Source organism: Protopterus annectens, chromosome 13.part0 (genome assembly GCF_019279795.1).
Source record: "Protopterus annectens isolate FY-2018-M chromosome 13.part0, PAN1.0, whole genome shotgun sequence".
Taxonomy (NCBI): Eukaryota; Metazoa; Chordata; order Ceratodontiformes; family Protopteridae; genus Protopterus; species Protopterus annectens.
Genome location: NC_056747.1, coordinates 758,962,238 through 758,986,968, shown reverse-complemented (window position 1 = coordinate 758,986,968; position 24,731 = coordinate 758,962,238). Strand labels below are relative to the sequence as shown.

Sequence of the window (24,731 nt, the reverse complement as noted above, 5' to 3'; positions counted from 1 at the left end):
TGCATCAGTTTTCTGGTGTATCATGTCAGATAGCACATGACAATGACTCTTTTTGTGGTGCCCATCACCTTAGCCAAAAATATTTCTGAATTGCAGGCTGTTTCTATCAAAAAAAAGATATGTACTTTAGAACTAATCCATCCTTAACTGCATCAACAGAACCTGACCAGACGGAGTCTCTCTCTTAGCCTGCCTGTGCCCCTCATGGAGTACTGTAGCCATGGGGAGTGTCTTCTCTGTTGTGTGGATGCACACAGACTGTTTAGACATTATATAGACAGAATTAAATATTTTGTAAACAGTCATCAACTGTTTGTCTTCTATGCTAAACTGAATTGGGGGGGGGGGGGTAACCAAGTGCACCCTCTCCAGATGGCTAGCAAATTGCTTTGCTTTTTGTCATTAAAAACATTGTAGAGTTCTACATGTACCTTCCTGATCTCCCTGTTCTATTACTGCAGCTACCTTTATGGAATTTCTCATGCTGCTATCTTAACTGATTCCTGCTGCACTTGTTTGATCTTCCTTGAACACTTTCATCAGGCACTATAAGCTGGATGTTATTTCTAGATTCCAGGCTTTATTATAGGGTCATTGTCATCAGAGGATTTGTTGCGTCTAGGTCACCTAGGAAGATTTAGACACTGGTATAATGGTTTCTGAAAGTGGACCGTTTTATCAGATAAAAAAGTTTTTGTTGCACTTAATGGTAGATCCATCAGAAGAAGGCCTGTCTTCAGTAACATACACACCCATTGTACTCCTCCTTTTACTTTGTCACCTTTACCTTATTGTCTACTTAGTCTTTTCTTCACTTTCTGCAAATTTGACAGTGACCTTCAGAACTGAAAAGAGGGGCATGCATGTGTGGTGGGAAGAGGGAGGATGTGTGGCAGCGTGGAAATTTTTATCTAGTGAGCTAGCCTAATGCTTTTGGCAAAAGGCCAAGAGGCATACCTTTCAGATTTTTTGCCTCATATTTTAGATCCATTCCTAATAAAAATAGTGGTTTTCTGGCAAATCACTGAGGATTGAGTTACTAAATAATGACATACATTTGAGTTTCAGCCTTCATATGCTTCAGAAAATGCTTGCTAACACAATTCCTGTTGTTCTGGAAACTTAAGACCAATATTTAAAATCTGCCCATATTTTTGCCTCTTCCTCCTTTATTTTAGGCTTTGTCTAGTATTTTGTTCTTGGAGGTAACGGGTATGCCTAGAGGATATCAAAGGTAGACCTTCTTACAAGACCTATCATTATGGTAAGTATCTAACTTTTGATGTGAAGTTGTTAAATCTCGCCGTTTATTCTCACTGATGGGTTCGGAGCCAATAGCAAAGCTCAAAGTTTGCCAGTAGCTCGAGACCAAGCCCCTTATCCCACAATGCACTGCTGTAATTACCTCAGATTTAGTTTGCCGCAGCAAGAGAGATCTCTGTGATCCAGTCAGCTTGGACCATTTTTTGCTAAATCGCAAGTTTTAAAAAACTTTCTTCTACTTCTTTTTTAGAGATTATTCTTATTTAGTGTGTGTGTTTGTGTTTGTGTGTGTTTGTGTGTGTGTTTGTGTGTGTGTGTGTGTGTGTGTGTGTGTGTGTGTGTGTGTGTGTGTGTTTCTTGTTAAAAATAGTTTTAAGTAGGTTAGAGTGTAGAGATAGTGCCCTGTGTTGGCTTAGTTTTTCTTAGTGTTGGGCCCTTTCTTAGTCCTATTTAGTTTTACAATTTATACTTGTTATTAGTATATTTTTTAGTGTGGGCTTAGTTAGCCCTTTATTTAACCTTTACAGATTAATTTTGTGGTGTCTCTCTTTATAACATGTCGGATGAGAGAGAAAAGTCTCACCCCAAATCGGGGTTTAAGAAATGTCCAGATTGTGGACAGAAAATGTACGTCATGGACGGACATGCCCAATGTGTTTACTGTCTGGGGGCTAAACACCTCCAAGACTCTTGCAGTATTTGCCACTCTTTTTCCTCTAGGGTTCTCTTAGAGGAGGAGAAAACTCATAGCTAGGGGGTTGCTGCAGCATACTTTCTCTGAGGCGTTGGGTAGCCAGGAAGGTACCAGCACTTCTTCAAAATCTTCTGATTCTAAACAAACCAAGAATGCAGAAAGATCAGAGGGTACAGGGTCATCGGTTCCATAGTCCTTGGAACCAAGTGTCCCTTTGGTTCGGAGCCAGCTCCCAGTCTTGGAGCCAGTCTGTGAGGTTCCCTCATCTCCTCTGCTCCAGCCAGCACCTTCGGTGTATTCCTCGAAGTCTTCGGTCAGCCTCTCTGATGTGGATATGGATCAGCTAGTGCAGAAGCTTCTACGGGCACCAGGACTTGCTAAATTGTTGTCGGCCCCGACCACTTCGTCGGAGCCGAAGACCATTGAACCGGACTTGACTACTCCTCCTCCGAGCCGTACTGCACTCTCTGAGCCGAGGGAGCCCGAATCGATAGTTGTTGAACCTATGGAACCGAGACCCGCACTGGTGTTATCGGTTCCATCTACTCGGACATCCTCGGTGCTGACCGAGGATGCTAGGAGCCGACACTCTCCTGTCGAGTCCGGGGAGGATAGTCAGACCAATTTGTTGGTGCCAACTCTTCCTCTCGGGGCTTCGGCTAGGATGAGCTCGGCTCCTACCTTGGGCTCGGTGCCCATGGTATCGGTGCAGGAGGATCAGACTGTCCCTCAGGATCTGTTTACCCCTTCTCGTCGGAGCCATGGTGCGTTCAGTGCCATGAGGAGAGTCCTGTCTCCTAAGATATTGTCTGCATCAGTTCGGGCTTCCTTCTCCTCTCAAGCTCCTGTGTCCGCTTCTACGTCTGCCAGTCCCCCTAAGCGTAGAGACCCTGAGCCTCAAGTGGCCCCACAGGGCATCCCCTGCTCTTCCAAGACCTCCCCAGATCTCCCCACTGAGGAGGTACCCAGGAAGAGATTGTGCAAGAGGAGGCATTTAAGACTCCCCACAGGAGTCTTTGACATCCGACACGGACTTGGATGAGTCAGAAGGGTCCCCTCGATCCCCCTCTGAGGATATCTCCTTTGCGGAGATATTAGAGATCCTTAGTCAGAGGGGCGATTGGCAGTCCAAAACCCCTACTGAGGATGAGTCAGTGCTCTTGAAGGCTTTTGGGTCTCAACCTTCCACTTCTTCGGTGTCTCCGCCTTATGACGAGCTCATGGAGCTGATCTCTTGTAAGGTGTGGGAGTCACTGGAGGCCATGGAACCTGTCACCCGGAAGCCAAATAAGTTCATCTCTGCCCCAGTGGACAAAGCCTTTTTGACCAAAGGAGTGCCTGTTGATGCCATGGTGGTAGCTGCAGCCACCAAAAAGGAAGTGTCTGAAACATCCGCATCTATCCATCCTCCTAACTGAGATTCTAGGATCATGGATAGATATGGGAAACGCATGTTTAGTTCAGCGACTTTTTCTCTGCGATCGCTGAACTATTTAACCCATTTTACAAGACTGCAAAGAGATCTCCTGAAAGAGCTAGGAGATGCTCTCCAGGGTACGGTAGCTGCAGGGGTTGCCAACAATGTCAACGCATAGCTCGCTACCCTAAACTCGGTTGTGAACTCGTCCATGTGTCTCGTATCTTATGCAGCTGATGGTTCGAGTAGAGCCGCTAGTTCAGGCATTGGTCTGCGGAGACGAGCCTGGATGAGTCTCTGTTCCTTTGCGGTGCCCTTTAAGTCTTCCTTTATCAACACCCCATTTGATGGCTCATCACTATTTGGGCCTAAAGTAAAGGAAACTTTAACCAGGTGTGAGCGGGATGGCAAGACCCTATCTGCTGTTGGAATCTGTTTTTCTACCCCTACTCGGCCCTATCCCAAGGGCCCTAGGGACGGGAAAATGTGCTTCCGAAAAGCACAGGGAGCCTTTCAGGACACACGTGGAGAAACCCCGTCTAGAGGCAGAGGAGGGGGGCATAACGGAAGATGCCTCCCGCACGGCAGAGGGGGTCCACAGCAACAGGGTGACGAGAGGCCAGTTCTCTGGTCAGCCCTACCAGCGCTCCTGAAAGGAGGCCCGGCTGTCCGGCTCTGGAGGCAGTCAGGGGTCGCTTATCTTTGTACCCAGAAGCCTGGCTAAACCTAACGTCAGATACATGGGTACAAAGCATCATTTCCAGAGGATATTTCATACCGTTCTCTTCCCACTCCTGTAAACAGAATCCCAGATGTTACACCCAGTCTCGGGGAACAAGCAATCGTGGAGGTCCAAAAATTGCTCCAGTCCCAGCTGACCAAGTTGGATTCGGAACTTACTCAAGATTCTTTTTGGTACCAAAGAAAACAGGGGACTGGAGACCTATCTTGGACCTCAGCAGACTCGACTAATTCGTAAAGAAAGAGAAGTTCGAATGGTCACGCTTCAGTCCATTCTTCCCTTCCTAGGGAAAGGCGATTGGATGTGCTCCATAGATCTCAAGGACGAGTACTACCACATAAAGATGGACAGACGCTGCAGAGATCACCTGCGTTTCCGGCTGGGAGCCAATCACTACCAGTTTCGAGCCCTGCCCTTTGGTCTCACTACAGCCCCCAGATTGTTCACCAAATGCATGGCAGTGGTCACGGCTCACCTGAGGCATCTAGGATTCCAGGTGTTTCCATACCTAGACGATTGGCTCCTCACCGCTACCACCAGGCATCAATTGACTCGGGCAACACAATATACTCTGCCATCAATTGGGCATTACAGTCAACTTCGAAAAGTCTGCCTTATCGCCATCGCAGCATACCGTTTTTATAGGAGCAGAGTTAGATACCTCCACCACCACTCTACGTCCGCCAATCGAAAGAGTCTCACTTCTTCGTCAGCATGTCAACTCACTGGTGTCAAAGAACAGAGCTACAGCAGCAGAGGTCTTGAAGGTGCTAGGTTTGATGGCGGCAGCAATCCTGGCTGTACCACTCGCAAGGATGCATATGCGAATCCTTCAATGGCTCCTCTTCGCTCAGTGGTCTTACCAAAAGCTACTCATGCACCACATGATTCTCATCACAAATTCTTGCAAGAGAGACCTTCGGTGGTGGTTGACGTCTCTTCATGTTACAATCGGAAGACTCTTTGTCGTCGTCCCCCCCAGTAGCTACTGTGACCACGGACGCTTCCCTGATAGGGTGGGTGGGCATTTTCAGGGAAAGACTGCCCAAGGCACATGGACGGAGCAAGAGTCACATCTGCATATCAATGTTCTGGAGTTGAGAGCGGTACTTCTGGCGTTGCAGTACTTTCAGGACTCTCTTCCTCTAGGAACAATTGCAATTCAGACGGACAACATGTCCGTAGTCTGGTACTTGAACAAACAAGGCGGAACTAAGTCTTACACCCTTTGTCGAGAAGCCCTCAGGGTGTGGCAATGGGCTGTGTCATCCCACCGTTTTCTGATAGCAACGCACATTCCAGGGAAATCCAACGTGATAGTGGACAAGCTAAGCAGGGCAATACTGTTGCCTCACGAGTGGTCTCTCAACCAATGAGTTGTGGATTTGATTTTCCGCAAATGGGGCCAGCCTTGCTGCGACCTCTTTGCCAGTTACATCAATACCAAATGCAGAAGCTATTTTGCCCTAATACCACCTCTGGGACATTCCCCGAGAGACGCTCTCTTACACGATTGGCCTCCGGGTCTCCTATATGCATTCCCACCTATTCCATTGATACCCAAGGTTTTACAGAAAGCAAAGTTGCTGGGAAGGACAGTTATCCTCATAGCTCCCTACTGGCCTCAACAGATTTGGTTCCCCTTCCTTCACCATCATCTACTGGATTGATCCATGGATCCTGGACCCAGTTCCGGACCTTCTGACACACCCAGCGGGGACCTCCATCCTTCACTGCAGTCCCTAAAACAGACTGCTTGGCTAATCCACTTCCCCTATTTGCCAGGCTTCATTCGCTCTCAGATGATACAAGACAAATCCTTTTGTCTTCTCACAAGCCATCCATCAGGAAACTATACCGCAGTAAGTGGAACAGGTTCTCAATTTGGGCCAATATACAAAAATCGACCCTTTCCGAGCTCCTCTATCGTCCATTTTAGAATTTTTGGCAAAGATTTTCAAAGAAGGAGCAGCAGCTGCCGCAGTTCGAGTCCAGTTAGCCGCCATATCAAATTTCCACCTTGGATTCGATGGCTTGAATGTTATGGGCCATAAGTTATCTAAGGCTTTTCTTAAAGGTGATTTTCACACGAGACCTCCTGTCAAAATCCCTTATTCTCCCTGGAATTTGAATTTTATGCTGTCTCAAATAATTCTCCCCCCTTTCGAACCAGCATCTTTTTGTGATCTCAGATATTTGTCCTGGAAGACTATATTTCTAGTAGCCATTACTTCTGCCCGTAGAGTGTTAGAACTTCAAGCATTATCTGTCAGGCCTCCTTACATGATTTTCCATGCTGATAGAGTATCTCTCAGAACAAACCCCTCCTTTTTGCCTAAAGTCTGTTCTGAATCCAATATCAATCAGGTCATTGAGTTGCCAGTCATTTTTCCCAACCACTCTAACAAATTGGAATACATACTGCACAAGCTTGATGTACACAGCTCAGATTTTATCTTGACAGAACTAAGGATATTAGAAAATCAGATCAACCTTTTGTAGCCTTTTCGGAGGCCAGAAAAGGTAATCCAGTGGCTAAAACAACCCTATCTAAATGGTTATCAGATTGTATATCCTTTGCTTATGCAAATGTAAGCATGCCATTGAGACACAAACCTAAGGCTCATTCTACCACAGTCATTTCTACGTCTTCTGCCTTTCAAGCTAAGTTGCCCCTTGAAAATATTTGTGCTGCAGCCACTTGGTCTAAGCCTCATACCTTTATCACACATTACAAAGTAGATAAGGCTTCCAGGGACAGGTCTTCCTTTGGTTCCACGGTACTGAAAAATGTACTTCCATGAGCCACCCAAGATTGAGGGTGCTAGGGGCGCTACACATCAGTGAGAATAAACGGCGAGATTTAACAACTTCACATAAAGAAGTTATGTACTTACCATAACCTTCCATGTGAGTTGTTTATCTCGCCTTTATTCTCACGTTCCTCCCTCCTTCCCCCTCCTGACCGACAGTTGACTTAGAGGCTAGTACCATCCTGGTTATTCAATATTTCTTCTTCCCCTTTGGGAAGTGCTTCCTTGTAGAAATAAATAAAAGGGTATGTATACTCGCAGCAAACAAGATCTGAGGTAATTCCAGCAGTGCATTGTGGGATAAGGGGCATGGTCTCGAGCTACTGGCAAACATTGAGCTTTGCTATCGGCCGTGTCGGAGCTGAGGATCGGCTCCGAACCCATCAGTGAGAATAAAGGCGATATAAACAACTCACATGGAATGTTATGGTAAGTACATAACTTCTTTTTTCATGTTGCCATACCATTAAAAAAAAAGAACTGCAGAGATCACAAGTTTCCTAATGTTACTTAACTGATAGTTGTGCTTACTTTTTGCAATGTTTTCTTTCTTGCTTCTCCAGATCACAAGAATGGACACTACATAATTCCCCAAATGGCAGACAGGTAAGATTATTAAGTGTGTGTAAGATTCAGGTATCTTTCATGTTAAGAATGGGGGGAAGGGTGAACATTGTTCCTTTTTTCCTCCATTTCCATTTTCAGTGGAGCAGCTTCTGCTCCTGAATTGTGGTGACTGATGATTTTTGATGCAAGAGGTAGCTGCTGGTTAGCTGAGTAGAGATTCTAGACAGAGAGGCAGTTGTAGCATAATCATTCTCTTTATTTTCCTATACCATTACACCTTTGAAGCTGCAAATCATTTTGATTTTTATTTGGGGGGGGGGGTCCAGCGTTGGACTTCCTTCAATGAAATGCGTTGTATTGGACTGTGCATGTTGTATGTCCTATGTTTCCAGCAATTTGATCCATCATAAAATTGCCTATGCATCCTGTAGAGAAAAAAGAAAGGAAAAAAAAATACTACTGTTGCCTTAAATACAACTGTACCAACGCTGAATGGTTATTTTCAGTGTAGAATAACCTTAAGGTTGGCTTAGTGGCGAGGAGGCAGTGCATCCATTCATGTTATGGATGGCCTCAGTTTAATTGGTGTTCAAGTGGTGAAGGGTCATCCATTGTGGGGTGAAAGCAAGCTGTCGTCTTTTGGGAGGGGTACAAGGGATACCTCTGGTGATAACGGAGATGAATGTCAACAGCTGTGTTGAAAATTAGAGGGGTGAAGACAGCAGGACATGTTAGCAGTGATAGACAAGTGTTGCAGCGCCTGCTGCTGCTCACTAGCATTCTGACCGATGCTGTCATGTGGTGTGGAGATCACTGGATAGGAAGGAGGAAAGAAAAGTTAATCAGCTGAAGCACTGGTCCCTGCATTAGGCAACCCCTCTACCAGTCTCAAATGATAAAAACATATGGCCATCAGTTTCTGTACGGATGGAACCAAGTATGTTTGTGTCTTGGAATATGGGCAACAAGCAGTTTTGGACATACCTTTGTCAGACAGGTGGGCAAAAAATGTATGGGTTCCAGTTCATCAGTCTACAGAAATGGTTATCTGTTTTGTGTTTGTTGTAGATTTTTTCTATATTGACTCAAGTATGTTTAGAGCTTTAAGATGTGACAGGGAGTTAAGGCTGTGAGCTGCACTTCATGTGGTATATGGTTTGATTCACTCAGCCCTTGTTTGCCTCCTTTGTAACCTTGAGCAAGCCACTAAACCAAACATTGTTCCCAAGTCATCCCTGAAAAGGGACTGTGCATTCAGTGGACCTACCTGGCTAATAAATGGATATTATTGTTATTTATTAAGCTGTAGGAGAATGCCAGTATATTTTTTCTTGAAATTGTCTTTGTTCTTTAAAATATTGGGCATTAGCTTTAAGCTGTTTTCTGCAGCCCATATGTCATTGTTCTTGTGTTTACTGCCTAGTTGCTGTGAACAGTCCAACCTTTGGGCATCTACTGTCTTATCCTTTTTTCCCGTGATCAGTAATGAGATGTGGAGTAGGATCTGGGATTGATGAACATGTGCATGGATAACTCTCTCTCCCCTTGGAGAGCATGTGCATGGATAACTCTCTCCCCTTAGAGAACATGTGCATGGATAACTCTCTCCCTATGGTCTTAGAATACCAGAGATTTCAGCTGTCTGCTTGAAGAATGACAGCAGATTCTGATTGTTGTGCTTTCTAAGTTTCATTTCATTTTATTTTTTTTCCAGAGTAAAAATAATTGTTTGTGGGGGGCTGTAGTATGAGCATAAAAATCTGCTTAGTAATTTGAAAACTTATTAGTTTGTATGTGCTTTGACACCTCACTTTTCAGGTACTGAAATCATTTCTTCAGTAGAAGGAACTCGATGCCTGAGTTGATTGATACAGAAGTGCGAGTTATTTTCTTGGGTATTATTTCTCTGAGATTTCAAGGTTGATTTGGTAGTCTTTGTTTTTTTTGAGTGTACTTCCAGGCTTTGTCTTTACTTGCCTATGTGCTGTGCTAACAGAATTTGTAATTTGCCAGGCTGTGTAAAAGTACTTATGCATACTTGTATACTGTGGTAGTATGTTATAATGTTCTGCTGCAGATGTTGCTTTTTCTGAGAAGCTTGACAAAATAAAGTAGTGTCTTATTGCACTCATTTTGTGGATTGTTTTTTGGGCTGTGATTGCATATCTATATAACCTGCTGTAGATGCTCTTCGTGTTTCATTGTTGCAGTCATCACACTTCGGTTATCTGCTTGCAAGTAGCCCTCAGTCACCCGAATACCAGAGTCTTGGGATTTCTGCGTCGGATGCTGTCACTTCTTCCATGACGTCGGGTCATCAGGGGTATAAAACAGGCAGCTGACGCCATTACATCACTCTTCCTTGCCGAGAAGGAGCCCAAAGCAGAAGCAGTTTCGCAAGTGCTGGTAGGCCGCTACCTGAAATTTTCGTTTTTCGAGTTTCAAACCTGAAGTCTTCTAAAGCTAAGTACCCCACTGGGGATTCTTTTTTCTTGCTCTAACCGATGTCAGAAAAAGTTAACAATTGTCTTGCCTGTGGAAAGCAAATGCCTCAGAGATTTTCATTCTTACTGCATCACCTGTTTAGGCCCAGACCACGACGTCCCTCGCTGTCAGTTTAGTGCCTTTGTTTAACGCCCAAACCATTCGTCGTCGGGCTATTTTTGTCGCTAAATTCTTTCTCTCTCGATGTTCATCGTGTTACCCTGCTGCAGTCATCACACTTGGGTTATCTTGCCGTCAGGTGATCCCGCAGTCGTCCAGAGTTCCAAAGTCTTGGTCCGGCGTCGGTTGCGGTCGCTTCTTCCCTGACGTCAGTGTGCCAGGGGTATATAAGAGGCATCCAACGCCATTTTCTTCAGTCTTTCTTGCCGCGCAGTGCCCAAAGCAGAAGCAGTTCGCAAGTGCCGGTTGGCCGACCGACACCTGAGATTTTCGAATCGAATTTCAGTCCGAAGTCTTCAATAAAGCTAAGTACCCCGTTGGGGAACCTTTTCTTGCCTCAGTCCGATGTCAGAAAAAGTTAACAATTGCATTTCTTGTGGGAAGAAAATACCTCATAAGGACTTCCATTCTTATTGTATTCCTTGCCTAGGCCCAGACCACGACGTCACAGGTTGTCGGTTTTGTGCTAGGTTTAATAAACGAACTATCAAACGCCGTTTTGACTTCACACGACATTACTTTGGTAGGAAATTTAATTATATCATTCCATCAGAGCAGCCGATATCCGGCATGCATAAAAAACGCAAGGATAAGGACAGGCAGCCTAGGACCAAGCCAGACTCCGAGGCCTCTGCTGGGCCTGTCGCCGGTTCTCTGGTTTTCAGTGAGGCACCTACGCAGCCCCTGACAACTGCAGAATTGGAACCCCAGACAGCTGCGGATTCTCATGCGGAGTGTACTAGGCCGTCGCAGCCATCTTCATTAGGCCCTTCCAACACCGGAGCAGAAGGAGATCCCACTGCAGTAGAAACATCTTCGGTTGCAGAAGGTGTCTTTAGACCGACTACACTCACCATTAAATCTTATGCTAAGCTTAAAACTCCACTCCATTAAAACCAAAAAAGACTGTACATCAGTCTCCAGTTCAAGGCCCCATGCCTAAGAAACAGATGCTTAAGATGGCTGAAGATTTGATTACACTAATCAGGGGTTCCCATCCCCCCCCAGATAAAAGACCAAGCCAAGAGGAGGATTATGCTTCCTCTAACCAGGTTTCAATTTCCTCAGATTCTTCTGAGGAACAGGATTATGCTTTTCCCCCTTATGAAGACTCTGATGCTGAAGACTCTATTCCCTTAGCATCTCCCCCTGAAGACTACTCCTTTGGGGAAACTTTACATACCATGAGGGAACATTTCCACTGGGAAGGCCAGGACTACTCTGATTCTAAGAAAAAGCTCCAAGAGTTCCTTTTACTACCCCAGCACAGACCACTTGCTATCCCTCCAGTTTTAGACATTGTGGATGATGTTTACTTGGAGTCTAGTCTAAATCCAGACTCTCTACCTCCTGCTCCAGCCAAATCAGACAGATACTACAGAGTACCTGACTCACACAAATTCCTTTATAAAAGCCCTGTGGCTGACCCAGAAACAATTTCCAGGGTCCCAAAGGGGCTAAAGCTTTATGGCTAAAAATCCTGTACCCTCTGAAAGGGATCCCAGAGCCCTAGATAGATGGGGAAAGAAGATATACACCTCAGCTACTCTGGCTATGAGAGCATTAAATTGTCAGTTTCACATGCTGAAATACCAGCAATTCCTAATGTCTCAATTAAAACAAAAAATAAGCACACATTCTGAACAGTCTGAATTCAAGGAAATGCAGGATCTGTTGCATGCAGTTGAACAGGTGAGCAAACATACTTTACAATGTGGATTTGATTCATTGGAAGCTTCCTGTAGAGCAGCTGTTACTGGGTCTGTCATACGTAGACATGCTTGGTTAAAAGAACAAACCCTACCTGATCATGTTAAAGCAAAATTATTGGATGCACCTTTACAGCAGGATGTATTATTTGGTGTCAAAGCAGAAGAGGTTTTAAAGAAAGTGGAGGATAAGGCAAAGTCTATGCAGACGGTCAAGGATTTTTTGCAGGTACAACCCCCTCATTTCAGCAGAAATTGGCCAACAAAAAACTGGTCCTTTCCAGCTTCTGACCGATCACAGAGGGGCAAATACAGACGCCCAAGGGGCAGAGGTCAGTCACAAGGCCCTTACAAACCTCGTCAATGGGGTACTGCTACCCAGAAAGGAGGAGAAGACAGGCCCCAAGCTAGCAGAAGACAAACACAATGACTCAACCCTCAAACTACCAAGTAAATCTCTCTTGGCAGCTCCCTTGGGAGGAAAATTAGCACTTTTTGCAGACAACTGGCACATCATCACAAAAGACAAATGGGTCCTAAACATTGTCTCACAAGGATACAGATTCCACTTTCATACCTTGTCAAGGATAAAAGGAATGCCAAACCTGCCACTAAATCAATGGGTAGAGGCACAAAAACAAATTACAGCTCTCATGGACATGAGATCCATTCAGCAGGTACCTACACAGGAGCAAGGACAAGGATTTTACTCGAGACTCTTTCTAGTCCCCAGAAAGGACAAAGCATGGAGACCCATTCTGGATCTTTCAATTCTGAACACCTATCTGCAAGTACCAAAATTCAAGATGCTAACACTACAGCTTCTTCCCATGCTGGGCAAGAAGGCTTGGCTAGTAACTTTGGATCGCAAGGAGGCATACCTGCATGTCCCTATCAGACAAAATTGCAGAAGATGCCTCCGCTTCATTGCAGGTTCAACGCATTATCAATTCTCTGCACTGCCCTTTGGCTTATCTACTGCGCCCAGGGACTTCACAAAATGCCTGGCACCAGTAATTGCATACTGCAGACAGAGGAATTCAAATATACCCATATCTGGACGACTGCCTTATTCAAGCAGAAAGCAAGGACATTCTTTTAAAGCATCTGGCATTTGTCAAACACCTTCTAAGTTGCCTAGGGTACACAGTAAACGAAAAGAAATCAAAACTAGTGCCCTCACAAAACATAATATTCCTGGGTGCCAGCTTGAATACAACGGCCCAGATGGCTTATCTCACGCCAGACGAGCAACAACAGCTGCCTCAATACTTCAAAATAATGGCAACAAAGACCCAACTCCCTGCAAGAAAAATTCTGCAGGCCTTGGGATTCATGGCATCTTGCATACTACTAATACCATTTGCAAAACTACAATGGTACCTGAAAAGCGTATGGACTCAGCACAGCCACAGCTTGGAAACAATGATACCACTCATTCCCTGCCTTCAACAGGAATTTCTATGGTGGGCACAGGCATGTCACCTCAACAAGGGTCAGCCTTTCACCTTACCCACAGCCAGGCAAACTGTAACAGATGCATCGGACTATGCCTGGGGAGCACACATGGCAGGACAGTGCATTCAGGACAAATGGACTACAGATCAAAGGCATCTGCATATCGATCAAAAAGAAATGCTAGCAGTACAGAATGCCCTAACAACTTTCAAGGACCTCTTACACCCAGGACAACTAATAATAAAGACGGACAATACCACAGTAATGTGGTACATAAACAAGCAAGGGGGCACACATTCCTACCCTCTATGCAGGCAAGCAATGACCTTGTGGAGCACAGCACTGTCTTACCAAGTTCAACTACAAGCACAATTCCTGCCAGGAAAGAAAAACACATTGGCAGACGACCTAAGCAGAAACATCATGGATCCCCACGAGTGGAAACTAGATCCACAAGTATTTGCAATGATAACTCAAAAATGGGGACTCCCAGATATAGATCTGTTTGCCAACCCCCAAAACTACCAACTTCAAAAATTTTGCACAAAGACATTCCACCCAAAAGTTTGGAAAGTGGACGCCCTCTCATTCAGTTGGGAAAACATTAACAGTGTATGCCTTTCCTCCACTGCCCCTTCTAGCAAAGGTACTGCTGAAAGTCAGATTAGAGAGGCCACAAATGATACTCATTGCACCAGACTGGCCACGCCAGCACTGGTATCCAATTCTAAAGAACATGGCCCACCATGGATTTTACCACAAATTCCTCACCTGCTCACCCAGCGAGACAATCGGATTCTACACAGCCAGCTCAAGACTTTAAACCTGGCTGCATGGCAAATTACCTAAACAACCAGCCAACACTTATATCCACAGCTGTTATGGATGTCATTCTGGAGGCCAGGAGGCCCAGCACCAGGAAAACCTATTCAGATAAATGGAAAAGATTTTGCGCCTGGAACCAGGCTAAAGGCCAAAATCCCCTTGATCCAAACATTCCTCAGATTCTACAATATTTAACTGAGATGTTGCACAAAGGACTTTCCTTTTCATCTATTAAGATCCACGCCTCAGCAATTTCAGCTCATTACAACACGGATCCTCCTTTATTTTCAAATCCACTCTTAAGACAGTACCTCAGAGTGGCTAAGAACATAAGACCGTCCAGGAGAGCACCAACACCTACTTGGGATCAAAACTTTGTTCTGGAAAAGCTTACACTGCCGCCCTTTGAACCAGCTTTTTCAGCTGATTTAAAATTTCTTTCATGGAAAACTGCCCTGCTACTAGCAATAACTTCATCTAGAAGAGTCTCAGAGCTACAGGCACTAATGGCAGTGGAGCCTTTCCTCATTTTTCATCAAGACAGAGTCTCTCTACGAACTAACCCTTCCATTATGCCAAAGGTGGTATCCAGTGTGGCCCTAAACCAAACCATTCATTTGCCCACCTTTTTTCCAAATCCCCAGAACAAAGGAGAAAGACTCCTGCACTCTTTGGACATTCACAGGCAATTATGTTACTACTTGGATAAAACTAAGGCTTTCAGAAAATCTGACCAGCTCTTTGTAGCCTATGCTGCAGGATCACAAGGAAAAGCTATCTCAAAACAGACCATTTCAAAATGGATAGGACATTGCATACGTTTCTGCTACACACATCATGGGAAACCGGTACCTGCTAACATTAGGTCCCACTCCACCAGGGCTACAGCTACATCAGCAGCCTTTCTCAGGGTGTTACCAGCCAAGGATATTCTGGAAGCTGTAACTTGGAGTTCAGTGCACACCTTCACCAAACACTATCACTTACCTCTATATTCTTAGACTAGAGCCGGTTTTGCCACTGCAGTTTTGCAGGGCCTACTAGCTTCTTCTAACCCTGTTTAACTCCGCTACCCAACCTTAGCTTTGAGATTCAACCCAAGTGTGATGACTGCAGCAGGGTAACACGATGAACATAGTACAGTTTTGTACCTACCATAAATGTAGATGTTTGAGTGTTCACCCTGCTGCAGTCCAGGTTACCCTCCCTCCATCCCATCTGAACTAGCTGGACCTATCTATACCTTTCTATCCTATACAACCTCTGTGGTGTATTTGCTTGTGCCTGAAGGTATTGTTTTATTTTTATATGTACATTTTTATATAGCAATATGTACTGCCTACCTATTGGGGGCACCTGACATCTGGGGCAAGAAAAACTGAAGAAAATTGCATCGGATGCCTCTTATATACCCCTGGCGCACTGATGTCAGGGAAGAAGCGACAGCAACCAATGCCGGACCAAGACTTTGGAACTCTGGCCGACTGCAGGACTGCCTGACGGCAGGATAACCCAAGTGTGATGACTGCAGCAGGGTGAACACTCGAACATCTACATTTATGGTAGGTACAAAACTGTACTTTCTCCATATTCTGAAATGGGTTCGATAAGCCATCCGACTTCCTATCTTCTGAAAAAGCGTAAAGATAAAGACCGAGACAGACCGCATAGGTCCAAAGCTGCCAACGACGCTTCCGTTAAGCTAGTCGTCAGTCCACCGGTACTCAGCGAGGCGGCTTTGCAGCCCCTGATGCCTGCTTCTACTGATTCACAGGCCCCTGCTGAGACCCATTTGGAGTCCGGTATGCCGCAAGATGCTTCTTCGACTATGTAACCTGTGGATGTCTCTACCTTAGATGGGTCCAGAGCCGCTGTGCAGGCACCGTCTTCTGTGGGTGTATTCCGACCTGCCAATGTTCGCATGAAACAGACAACTTCATTTTCAGCTAAAACTACTGAGGCTCTTAGCCCCAGAGTACGCACTACGCCTTGTAAACCGATGACAAAAGCGCATGCTCAAGCTCTCATGCCACAAAAACAAATACTTAGAATGGCTGAAGGCCTTATCACCCTAATTAGGAGAAGCCAGCCTTCCCCTGCTAAGAGACAAAGGATTGAGTTTCTTTCTGATTCTACAGACCAGGAGTTCGATGACTCTGACCCTTCTGATTACCAGGACATACCCTTATCAACCTTTGGGGATTCAGATGCAGAGGAATCCAATCCCTCTGCCTCCCCTCCAGAGGATTTTTCTTTTGGTGAAATCTTGCATACTTTGAGAGCATTTACACTGGGAATGCCAGGACTATCCTCAGTCCAAAAAGAGACTCAGAGAATATTTACAGTTGCCATAGCACAGGCCTCTAGCTATACCCTCTGTCCTGGATGTTGTAGATGATGTCTTCATGGAATCCAGTCTTACTCCAGACACTTTACCACCGGCCCCTAGAAAACCTGACAAGTACGACAGAGTACCTGATTCTCACAAATTTCTCTTTAAGAATCCTACTGCAGATCCAGATACCATTTCCCAGGGATCTAAAGGTATTAAGGCTACTACAGCCAAAAACCCTCCTCCTTCAGACAAGGATTCCAGAGCTTTAGACAGATGGGGTAAGAAGGTATATACCTCTGCAACTCTTGCCATCCGGTCATTGCATTGCCAGTTTCACATGTTGGAAGTACCAGCATCATATTACGGAACTAATTAAACAAAAAAAATGGTGTTATTTCCAGATTGTGCAGAAAATAAAGAATTACAAGAGTTAATGCATTCTGCAAACCAAGTTAGTAAGCATACTTTGCAGTGTGGATTTGATGCCCTAGAAGCATCTTGCAGGGCTGCAGTCACTGGGTCTGTACTGAGAAGGCATGCTTGGCTGAAGGAACAAACCTTGCCAGATCATGTTAAATCAAAATTACTAGACGCTCCTTTAAATCAGGACGGTTTGTTTGGCACCAAAGCAGAAGAGTTTCTTAAAAAGATGGAAGAAAAAGCTAAATCTATGCAAACTGTTAAAGAATTTTTACAAGTGCAATCACCTAGATTCAGTAGGCATTGGCCTTCTAAAAACTGGACCTTTCCAGCCCCTTCAAGGTCTTCTCAGTCCAAAAACAGGGGAACCAGACCACCAAGACTACAGTCTCAGGGTATGCAGAGATCTAAACAATGGGGTATTCCCACCTCAAAAACAGGGAGTGGTAAGCCACCCCCTTATGGAAAAAGTTCGCAATGACTTTTCAATTATCCTTCCCAGCCCTGCCCAACTACTTGCGCCCCTAGGAGGAAAACTTGCTGTTCATGCCAAAAACTGGATGTCCATTACTCAGGACCGATGGGTTCTGAACATTGTATCCCAGGGGTACAGATTCTACTTCCATTCACTGCCAACCCTAAGTGGGTTTCTAGACCTGCCTCCAAACCAGTGGGCAGAGGCTCAAAAGCGAGTACTTTCCCTGCTCAATATCAGAGCCATTCAACCTGTTCCACTACAACAAAGGGAATAGGGTTTCTACTCCAGACTGTTCCTGGTGCCCAGAAAAGAGGGCTCTTGGCACCCTATCCTGGATCTATCAGTTCTCAACACTTTTCTGGTGGTCCCAAAATTCAAAATCTTACCCTGCAACAGCTTCTCCTTATGCTAGCCAAGGATGCTTAGTTAGTCACCCTAGACTTAAAAGAAGCTTATCTGCACATCCCCATAAGGGAGTCTTGTAGGAAATCTCTATGCTTCAGGACAGGCTCTATGCACTATCAGTTCTCTGCACTTCCCTTTGGCTTATCTACTGCGCCCAGAGTATTCACAAAGTGCCTGGCTCCAGCCGTTGCATAGTGCAGGCAGAGAAATATCCATATTTTCCCATAGTTGGACGATTGCCTGATTCAGGTGGACAGTCAGGAATTGCTACTTCAGCACCTGGCATTTGTAAAAAGACTCCTATCTTCATTGGAGTACACCATCAACGAAAATAAATCACAACTGGTGCCCAGTCAAAAAATTGTATTCCTGGGAGCAAGCTTGAACACAACTTCCCAGATGGCATTTCTCACTCCAGAAAAGCAGGTCTATTTGAACAACTCCTTCAAACAAATGGCCGCCGAAACCCAGCTGTCTGCAAGGAAAATACTGCAAGTCCTAGGGTTCTACCTTGACAGGACTAAACCTTTCAGAAAATCTGACCTGCTGCTAGTCAGCTTTGTTACAGGGGCAGAGGGCAAGGCCATTTCAAAGCAAACCATTTCCAAATGAATAGCACACTGCATCCATTTCTGCTAAAAGCACCATGGAAAACCTACCCCACAGGGGATCAGAACACATTCCACTAGGGCTATTTCCACCTCTGCAGCATTTCTTAGGGTAGTCCCTACCAGGGACATTCTGGAAGCTGCAACCTGCAGTTCTGTACACACCTTCACCAAGCATTACCACTTACCTATTTTTTTTTTCTAAATCTAGAGCTGGATTTGCTACAGCAGTCTTACAGGGCCTGCTCGCCAGCCCTAACTCCTCTTGACTGCCTCCACCCTTCCTCAGCTTTGGGAATCAACCCAAGTGTGACAACTGCAGCAGTGAAACACGAAGACCCATAAATGTAGATGTTCGAGTGTATTCACTGTTGCAGTTCTGGTTTCCCTCTCTCCAGCCCCCTGTTTTTCTTTATCCTTTCTATTTATCCTCTATATGGCTATTTTTTATGGCAGTGGTATTTACTTTTTACTGGTGGTGTTCCCCACCATATAGTAGCTTCCTATTTGGGGGGCTCCTGATATCTGGGGCAAGAAAAACTGATGTAATGGAGTCAGCTGCCTGTTTTATACCCCTGACGACCTGAATTCATGGAAGAAGCGACAGCATCCGATGCAGAAATCCCAAGAGTCTTGTATTCGAGCCGACTGAGGGATACCTGCAGGCAGATAACCCAAGTGTGATGACTGCAACAGTGAATACACTCTAACTACATTTATGGTAAGTGTACACAACTGTACTTTCTGGGGAACATTTATAACAAAACTGTTTGGTATTGATTTATGTAATTTTCTTGATAGGTTAACACGTTAAGCTTAAGGGTATTGTGTATATATGTGTGTGTGTGTGTGTATATGTGTATATATATATATATATATATATATATATATATATATATATATATAAAATGTTTCTTAGGGCAGCTGCTGTTTTCATGGGGTAGTAGTTGCCATTATCAGACATACACTACTGGCATTTTTAACTTTTAAAAAACGAAGAGAGACTTAGAACGTCCTTCGTAATTTTCATAATCAAGTCCTTGTAGCTTGCTGCTGTTGCTGAGATGCTTCCTGAATAGAAAAGAGTGAACTGCTTTTAAAAGGAGTATAGTTATCTGAAATATAGCCTTAATGTCTGCTCGGCTACGGTATATTGGTCCATTATGTTACTGTGGCAGCGTACCAATAAAATTATTCAGCATCTTCATTTAAGATACCTTCACTTAAAGTGTTAATATTTTGGTTAAACACATAGCTTTAAAATAAAATGAACAGTACACCTTAAAATGCCCCATTGACCTGAATAGAACACTGTGTAAGTGATCCTTGTAATATATAATTAAACAGCAGTATGACCATCCATACACAAGAGGGCATGACAGCAAAGTGTCATTATTTGTAACAGTTGTAAAACTGCCATAAATTTTCAAGGCTAATAATTGCTGTGTGTGTCTGGTGATGGCAGTAACTGCATGTGGTCATTGGGTGCCCTTATCAAAATTTTACTTTGATACAAATTCCCCTGACTGAAGAGTACTTCTCGTCTAGTCACAGAATGCATCTGAATGGGGAAATGTTAGGAAGACGTGCTGCAGTTCAGGGGAAATTTTACCTGCTGACATTTTTCCATTTGCAGTTCCCTCAAAGAATTTTTTTTTTTGTTAATTAAGCAAAAATCATCTTTATTGAATTATCACTTATAACATAGGCAGTCATACATTTATATAAATGAAAACAAGCCATATTGACATATTTTAGGTGCAAACATTATACATCACTTATCTAGCCAGTCACTATCAGTTAAACATATTACATAGGTCATTCACATCCTTCCTTCTTTTAAACCTCATTCCTCATCTGCATGTATTTTTCCATAGTTTCCATTTTTTTCCTATGTAATTTGCTCCTACCCTTTTCTAAAGATCCAATTTCCTGTTTTATCTCAATTACTGTATTCACTACTACTAGTACAGTTGGTGTAGATTTTGATTTCCATTTCCTAGTCACTGCTTTTTGGCAACCACCATAATTAGATTCGGCAAGGCCTTACTATGTCTAGGCAATTCTGATTCTGTATCATAGCTTAAAAAATAATTTCCTTAATCATACCAATTTGCTCGCCCAGTATTTCTGATGATTTTTTAAAGTCTGCCAATATACTACACTCCCAGAAAATATGTTCCCAGTTACCTCTTTCTTCTCCGTCTCATCTTCAGCATTTGCTATTCTCCTGAGGAAAAATAATTTGAAGTCTACTTGGGGTATACAAATACCTATGTAAACACTTCCAAGCAAAGATAATAAATCTTCTTGATTTTGTTGTATAGTTGAGAGACATGCATATATACCCCCCATTGTTTCTTTGTGAATTGCTCACCCAGTCTCTTCCAAATCCTTTCTAACCTCCTCTGATTGATTCTTATAGTTATCATGCAGTATTTAATATGCTATACTAATTATTCCTTTTTTAACAGCAACTTTTGTTCAAGATTCTACTAAACACTCTACCAGTGCGGGTTTTTCACTTAGGATCCTCCCATTTCTTTCTCTCTGCCTATACTTTGCCTTTCCTATCAAGGATTGATATCATTCTCTAGCCTGCAGTCCAGATAAATTCTTGGCCTCTTCCAATGCTATTACCTTTCCCTCTATAATTATGTGCTCCCAGTACATTGGTTCTTTTGCCAGTTTTCTTCAACAAATTCTAGCTGCTTCTTGCTTATTGTATGTATACCTAATTGTAGTCATTCCTATCGGCAGAATCTCCTTTCTCCATTTCCGTGTTGGCTTAGTTCTTAAAATGTTTTTCAGCTGCTTTATGAATGTAATATCCTGTATGGTTATTGTTATTTTTCTTAAGGGTCTGCATCCAAAATCCCAGTCTCTCCTTGTTTCTTGAGCTTCACCCATTTCATCATCATCCCTTTCCAATTTGAATTATAAGTTGTGCTATGTATAAGAGCCTTAACTGTGTAGCTCTAAAATACTCTTTCAAATCAGGTAATCCCAGACTGCTTTCTTCAGTTGGAAGAATCACTTACCCCACTTGACTCTTGCCATCTTCCCCTCTCAGATAAAATTCTTTAGCTCTTTATTAATTGCAATTCAAAACTTCTCCTCTAGTTGATAAAAGTGTGCTTGACCTGTGTATAAAACTTAGGGGTCTAAAAACATTTTAACTGCTTGTATCTTGTTGTCCATATCCATAAAACAGAGCTTCCAGGTTCTCTTTTTTTGTATTATCCTTTGTGTAATTTCTTCCCACATATCCTTAGTTGCCACACCAGAATAATTTTTAATCCATACTCCTAAGTACTTCATTTTATCATGTTCCCATAAATATGGATATTGCTGAACCAATTTGTGTGCGGGTACATAATTTTACAGCTATTGCCTTTGTTTTAGCGTCATTAATTTTGAATCATGAAAAGATATGAAACTATCTCAAAAATGTTCGATAGCACTGAAATGTCCTTTTCTGGTTTTATCAGGTATAAAATAATATAATTTGCAAATAGAACCAGTGTTTCTTGACTACCATACCAATTATATCATTGAATCTCTGAGCCCCTTATTTTCTTTGCCAGTGGTTCTAAATCTGTTGCAAATAAAGGGGAAAGATGCACCCCTGTCTGGTTCCTCTGCTGAAACAGAAATGATCAGAGAGGAAACCATCCACTTTAATTTCCACCTCTGATCCCTCATATATCCTCCTTATCAACCTTCTAATTTTATCCGGGAATGCAAATGCTTCCATTCCTTTGCTAATAAACTTCCAGCTTACTCTGTCAAATTCTGTCTGTGCATCAAGACCTAACAACAGTGGTATCTTCTTACATTCTGCTTCCCCCTGGAACATCAGTGTTCTTTTAATGTTGTCAAATGTTTGCCTCCCCTCCACAAAACCTCATTGATCCGTATCTATTAATTTTGACATCACCTTTGCCGTTCTTTGAGCCATTATAGACATAAATACTTTACCATCCTGATTTAGGATTGAAATGGCTTGTATGAAGCTGGATCTGATGTTTTTTTTTTACCTTCTTTACATATTATAGCTACCACAACTTTCTTCCGAAATGTTGGTGCTTCTCCTCCTCTTAAAATACTGTTAAACAAAACCTTCCAGATCTTTATCAGTTTTTCCCTGCTAGCTACCAAATGAATACCATCTATTCCTGGGGACTTTTCTGTAGATTGGTTATTCATCGCCATTTTTTTTTTCATCACCTCCTATCCTAACTGTTAATAAATGAACCTCATCTATCTGTAACCCTGGCTTATTTTATTCTTCGATAAACATTTCCATTTGGACCTTTTCCTGATTTTTGAAATATCTCTCTTATTTTCCTTGTTATAGGCTCCCTAAGTTTGGCAACAAGCCTTTCTACTTTCTGTTTTTTTCTGAGTCGTGCTAAAAGCGTTTCTGCTCTGGAGTTATTATCAAAAAACAGTTGCTTACCAGCAATCTTTCTAAACTTGTACATATTTTCAAGGTCATTTCTTATTTTCTGTTTAGCATTCTGCAGTTGCTCCTCTTGTCCTGTGAGATTTCCCATATTCTGAAGTACTTTAATAACCTTAGTCAGTCCCGGCAAATAATTTTTGTTATATCGTAACCATATTTCTCTTTTCATTTCCACCCTATTTTTAAACTCCACTTTAATTTTATCCGATTCCCTAGCTGTTTTTTCAGAAGAAATTTCTATCCTCTTTAATAAATTCTGAATAATTTCCACCACCCATTCCTTAAATTTCTCTCTTTTCAAAAGGTAGGTGAGAAAGCGCCCATGTCTCATTTTTATTTCATTAACTTGCAATTTTATTGTAATTAGTATTCGCATGTGATCTGAAATGGTTATTGGATGCTTATCAAAGCTTTCAATTGAGTACACATATTCCTGAAAAATGTGTGTTCTGTGTAGTCTAGACCAGTTCTTGTATATTGGGGAAGAATATGTAAATTCAGTCTGAACTCCTACTGCTTGAAGTTGCATTTTCCACGTCAAGTATTTTCATAAATTTCTTCAAAAATCTACCCTCCTTTGTTATATTATCCCTTCTGGGCCCTCAGATGCATCTTCACTGCTACATATCAAATTCCATTCCCCACCTATAAGTAATATTCTTTGCTGAAAGCTGAGTAACCTACGCAGAAATACTAAGTCTCTGGTATTCGGGCCGGCCGAGGGCTACCCTGGCAAGGATAACCCAAATGTGATGACTGCAACCGTGAATACACTCGAACATCTACATTTATGGTAAGTGTACACAACTGTACTTTTACTTTAGTATCCCCATTACACTCAAAAATAACTGAGAAAATTTTACTTTGTAGAATACAGATTATATCATGCATTAAAAAAACTACCATTAAGAACAAGATTTTGTTTTACTTAAGTTAACTCTTTCCTTCCTCTTTCCCCCTCCTAAATGTTCTTCCAAGCATTAACGGCATGAAGCAGAGCATATGCTTTAGAGTCCCCTACAAGTTTAACAAAGTCAAAGTCCAATATTTCCAGGCTTTCTTGTTTTTTCATGTTTCATAAATACAATTAATGCATTGTAATTCCACATTTAATTGTCAGTTTCTGAGTTGCTAGTTTTATTCCTGTTTATCTCCATTTCCCAAATCGGTCTCTGCTTCATTTTCAACATACTGCCAGTCCTTCTAGTCAATTCTTGTTCATTTTTGAGTCTCAAGTAATTTCTGTTGAAACATTGGAAAAAGTTTCACTGGCACAGTCTTACTGTGATCTTTATTACCAGAATAACAAAAAGCAAAATCTCCTTTGTATTTCCTGCTTAGCATGCTCTGCATCAACAAATGGTTTTGTCCATCCAGGAAAGAATATTCTAAAAATAGTTGGGCACAGTAGCTTGAATCTCATGTATGCTTCTCAACATTCCCTCATTAGTGAAATAAATTTACTCCTCTTCTGCCTGGTATATGGTGAGTAATCATTTTCCACAAACACTGTACTGTCTCCCACTTTTAATAATTTGTCCTTTTGCTGCAGTTTTGTCTGAATTAACTCCTCCTCCTCCTACTGGTAGGATTGCATCTTTACTATTAAAGGTCTAGGCTGCTTTCTGATGGACAAATTTGGAGCATACACACAATGTGCCTTTTCAATTAACAACTGCTGTGGAATACCAGTTCAGTTGCTTATTTGTGCTTTCATAAAATTAATACAGTCAGTTTCTTCCAGCTTCTCTAGTATAGCAGAATATCTCAGATTTTCCCTACGTGCTTTGTCCTCTAATTTTATTACTTTTTAAACATCACTTCTTGAGCAGTCTCAAATTCAGACACCCTTTTCTTCATTCAGG

The 24,731-nt window shown here is 42.8% G+C and overlaps 1 protein-coding gene across 4 annotated transcripts in view; it reads left to right on the top strand.

Moving 5' to 3' along the window:
• GIT1 (GIT ArfGAP 1) overlaps positions 1-24,731 on the top strand; it is a 1,727,505-nt gene that overhangs the window by 667,847 nt on the left and 1,034,927 nt on the right. For all 4 annotated transcript variants that reach the window (XM_044054459.1, XM_044054456.1, XM_044054457.1 and 1 more), the window contains exon 8: positions 7,493-7,535. In XM_044054459.1, the coding sequence (XP_043910394.1) occupies positions 7,493-7,535 (43 nt within the window). The remainder of the gene's footprint in view (positions 1-7,492; positions 7,536-24,731) is intronic.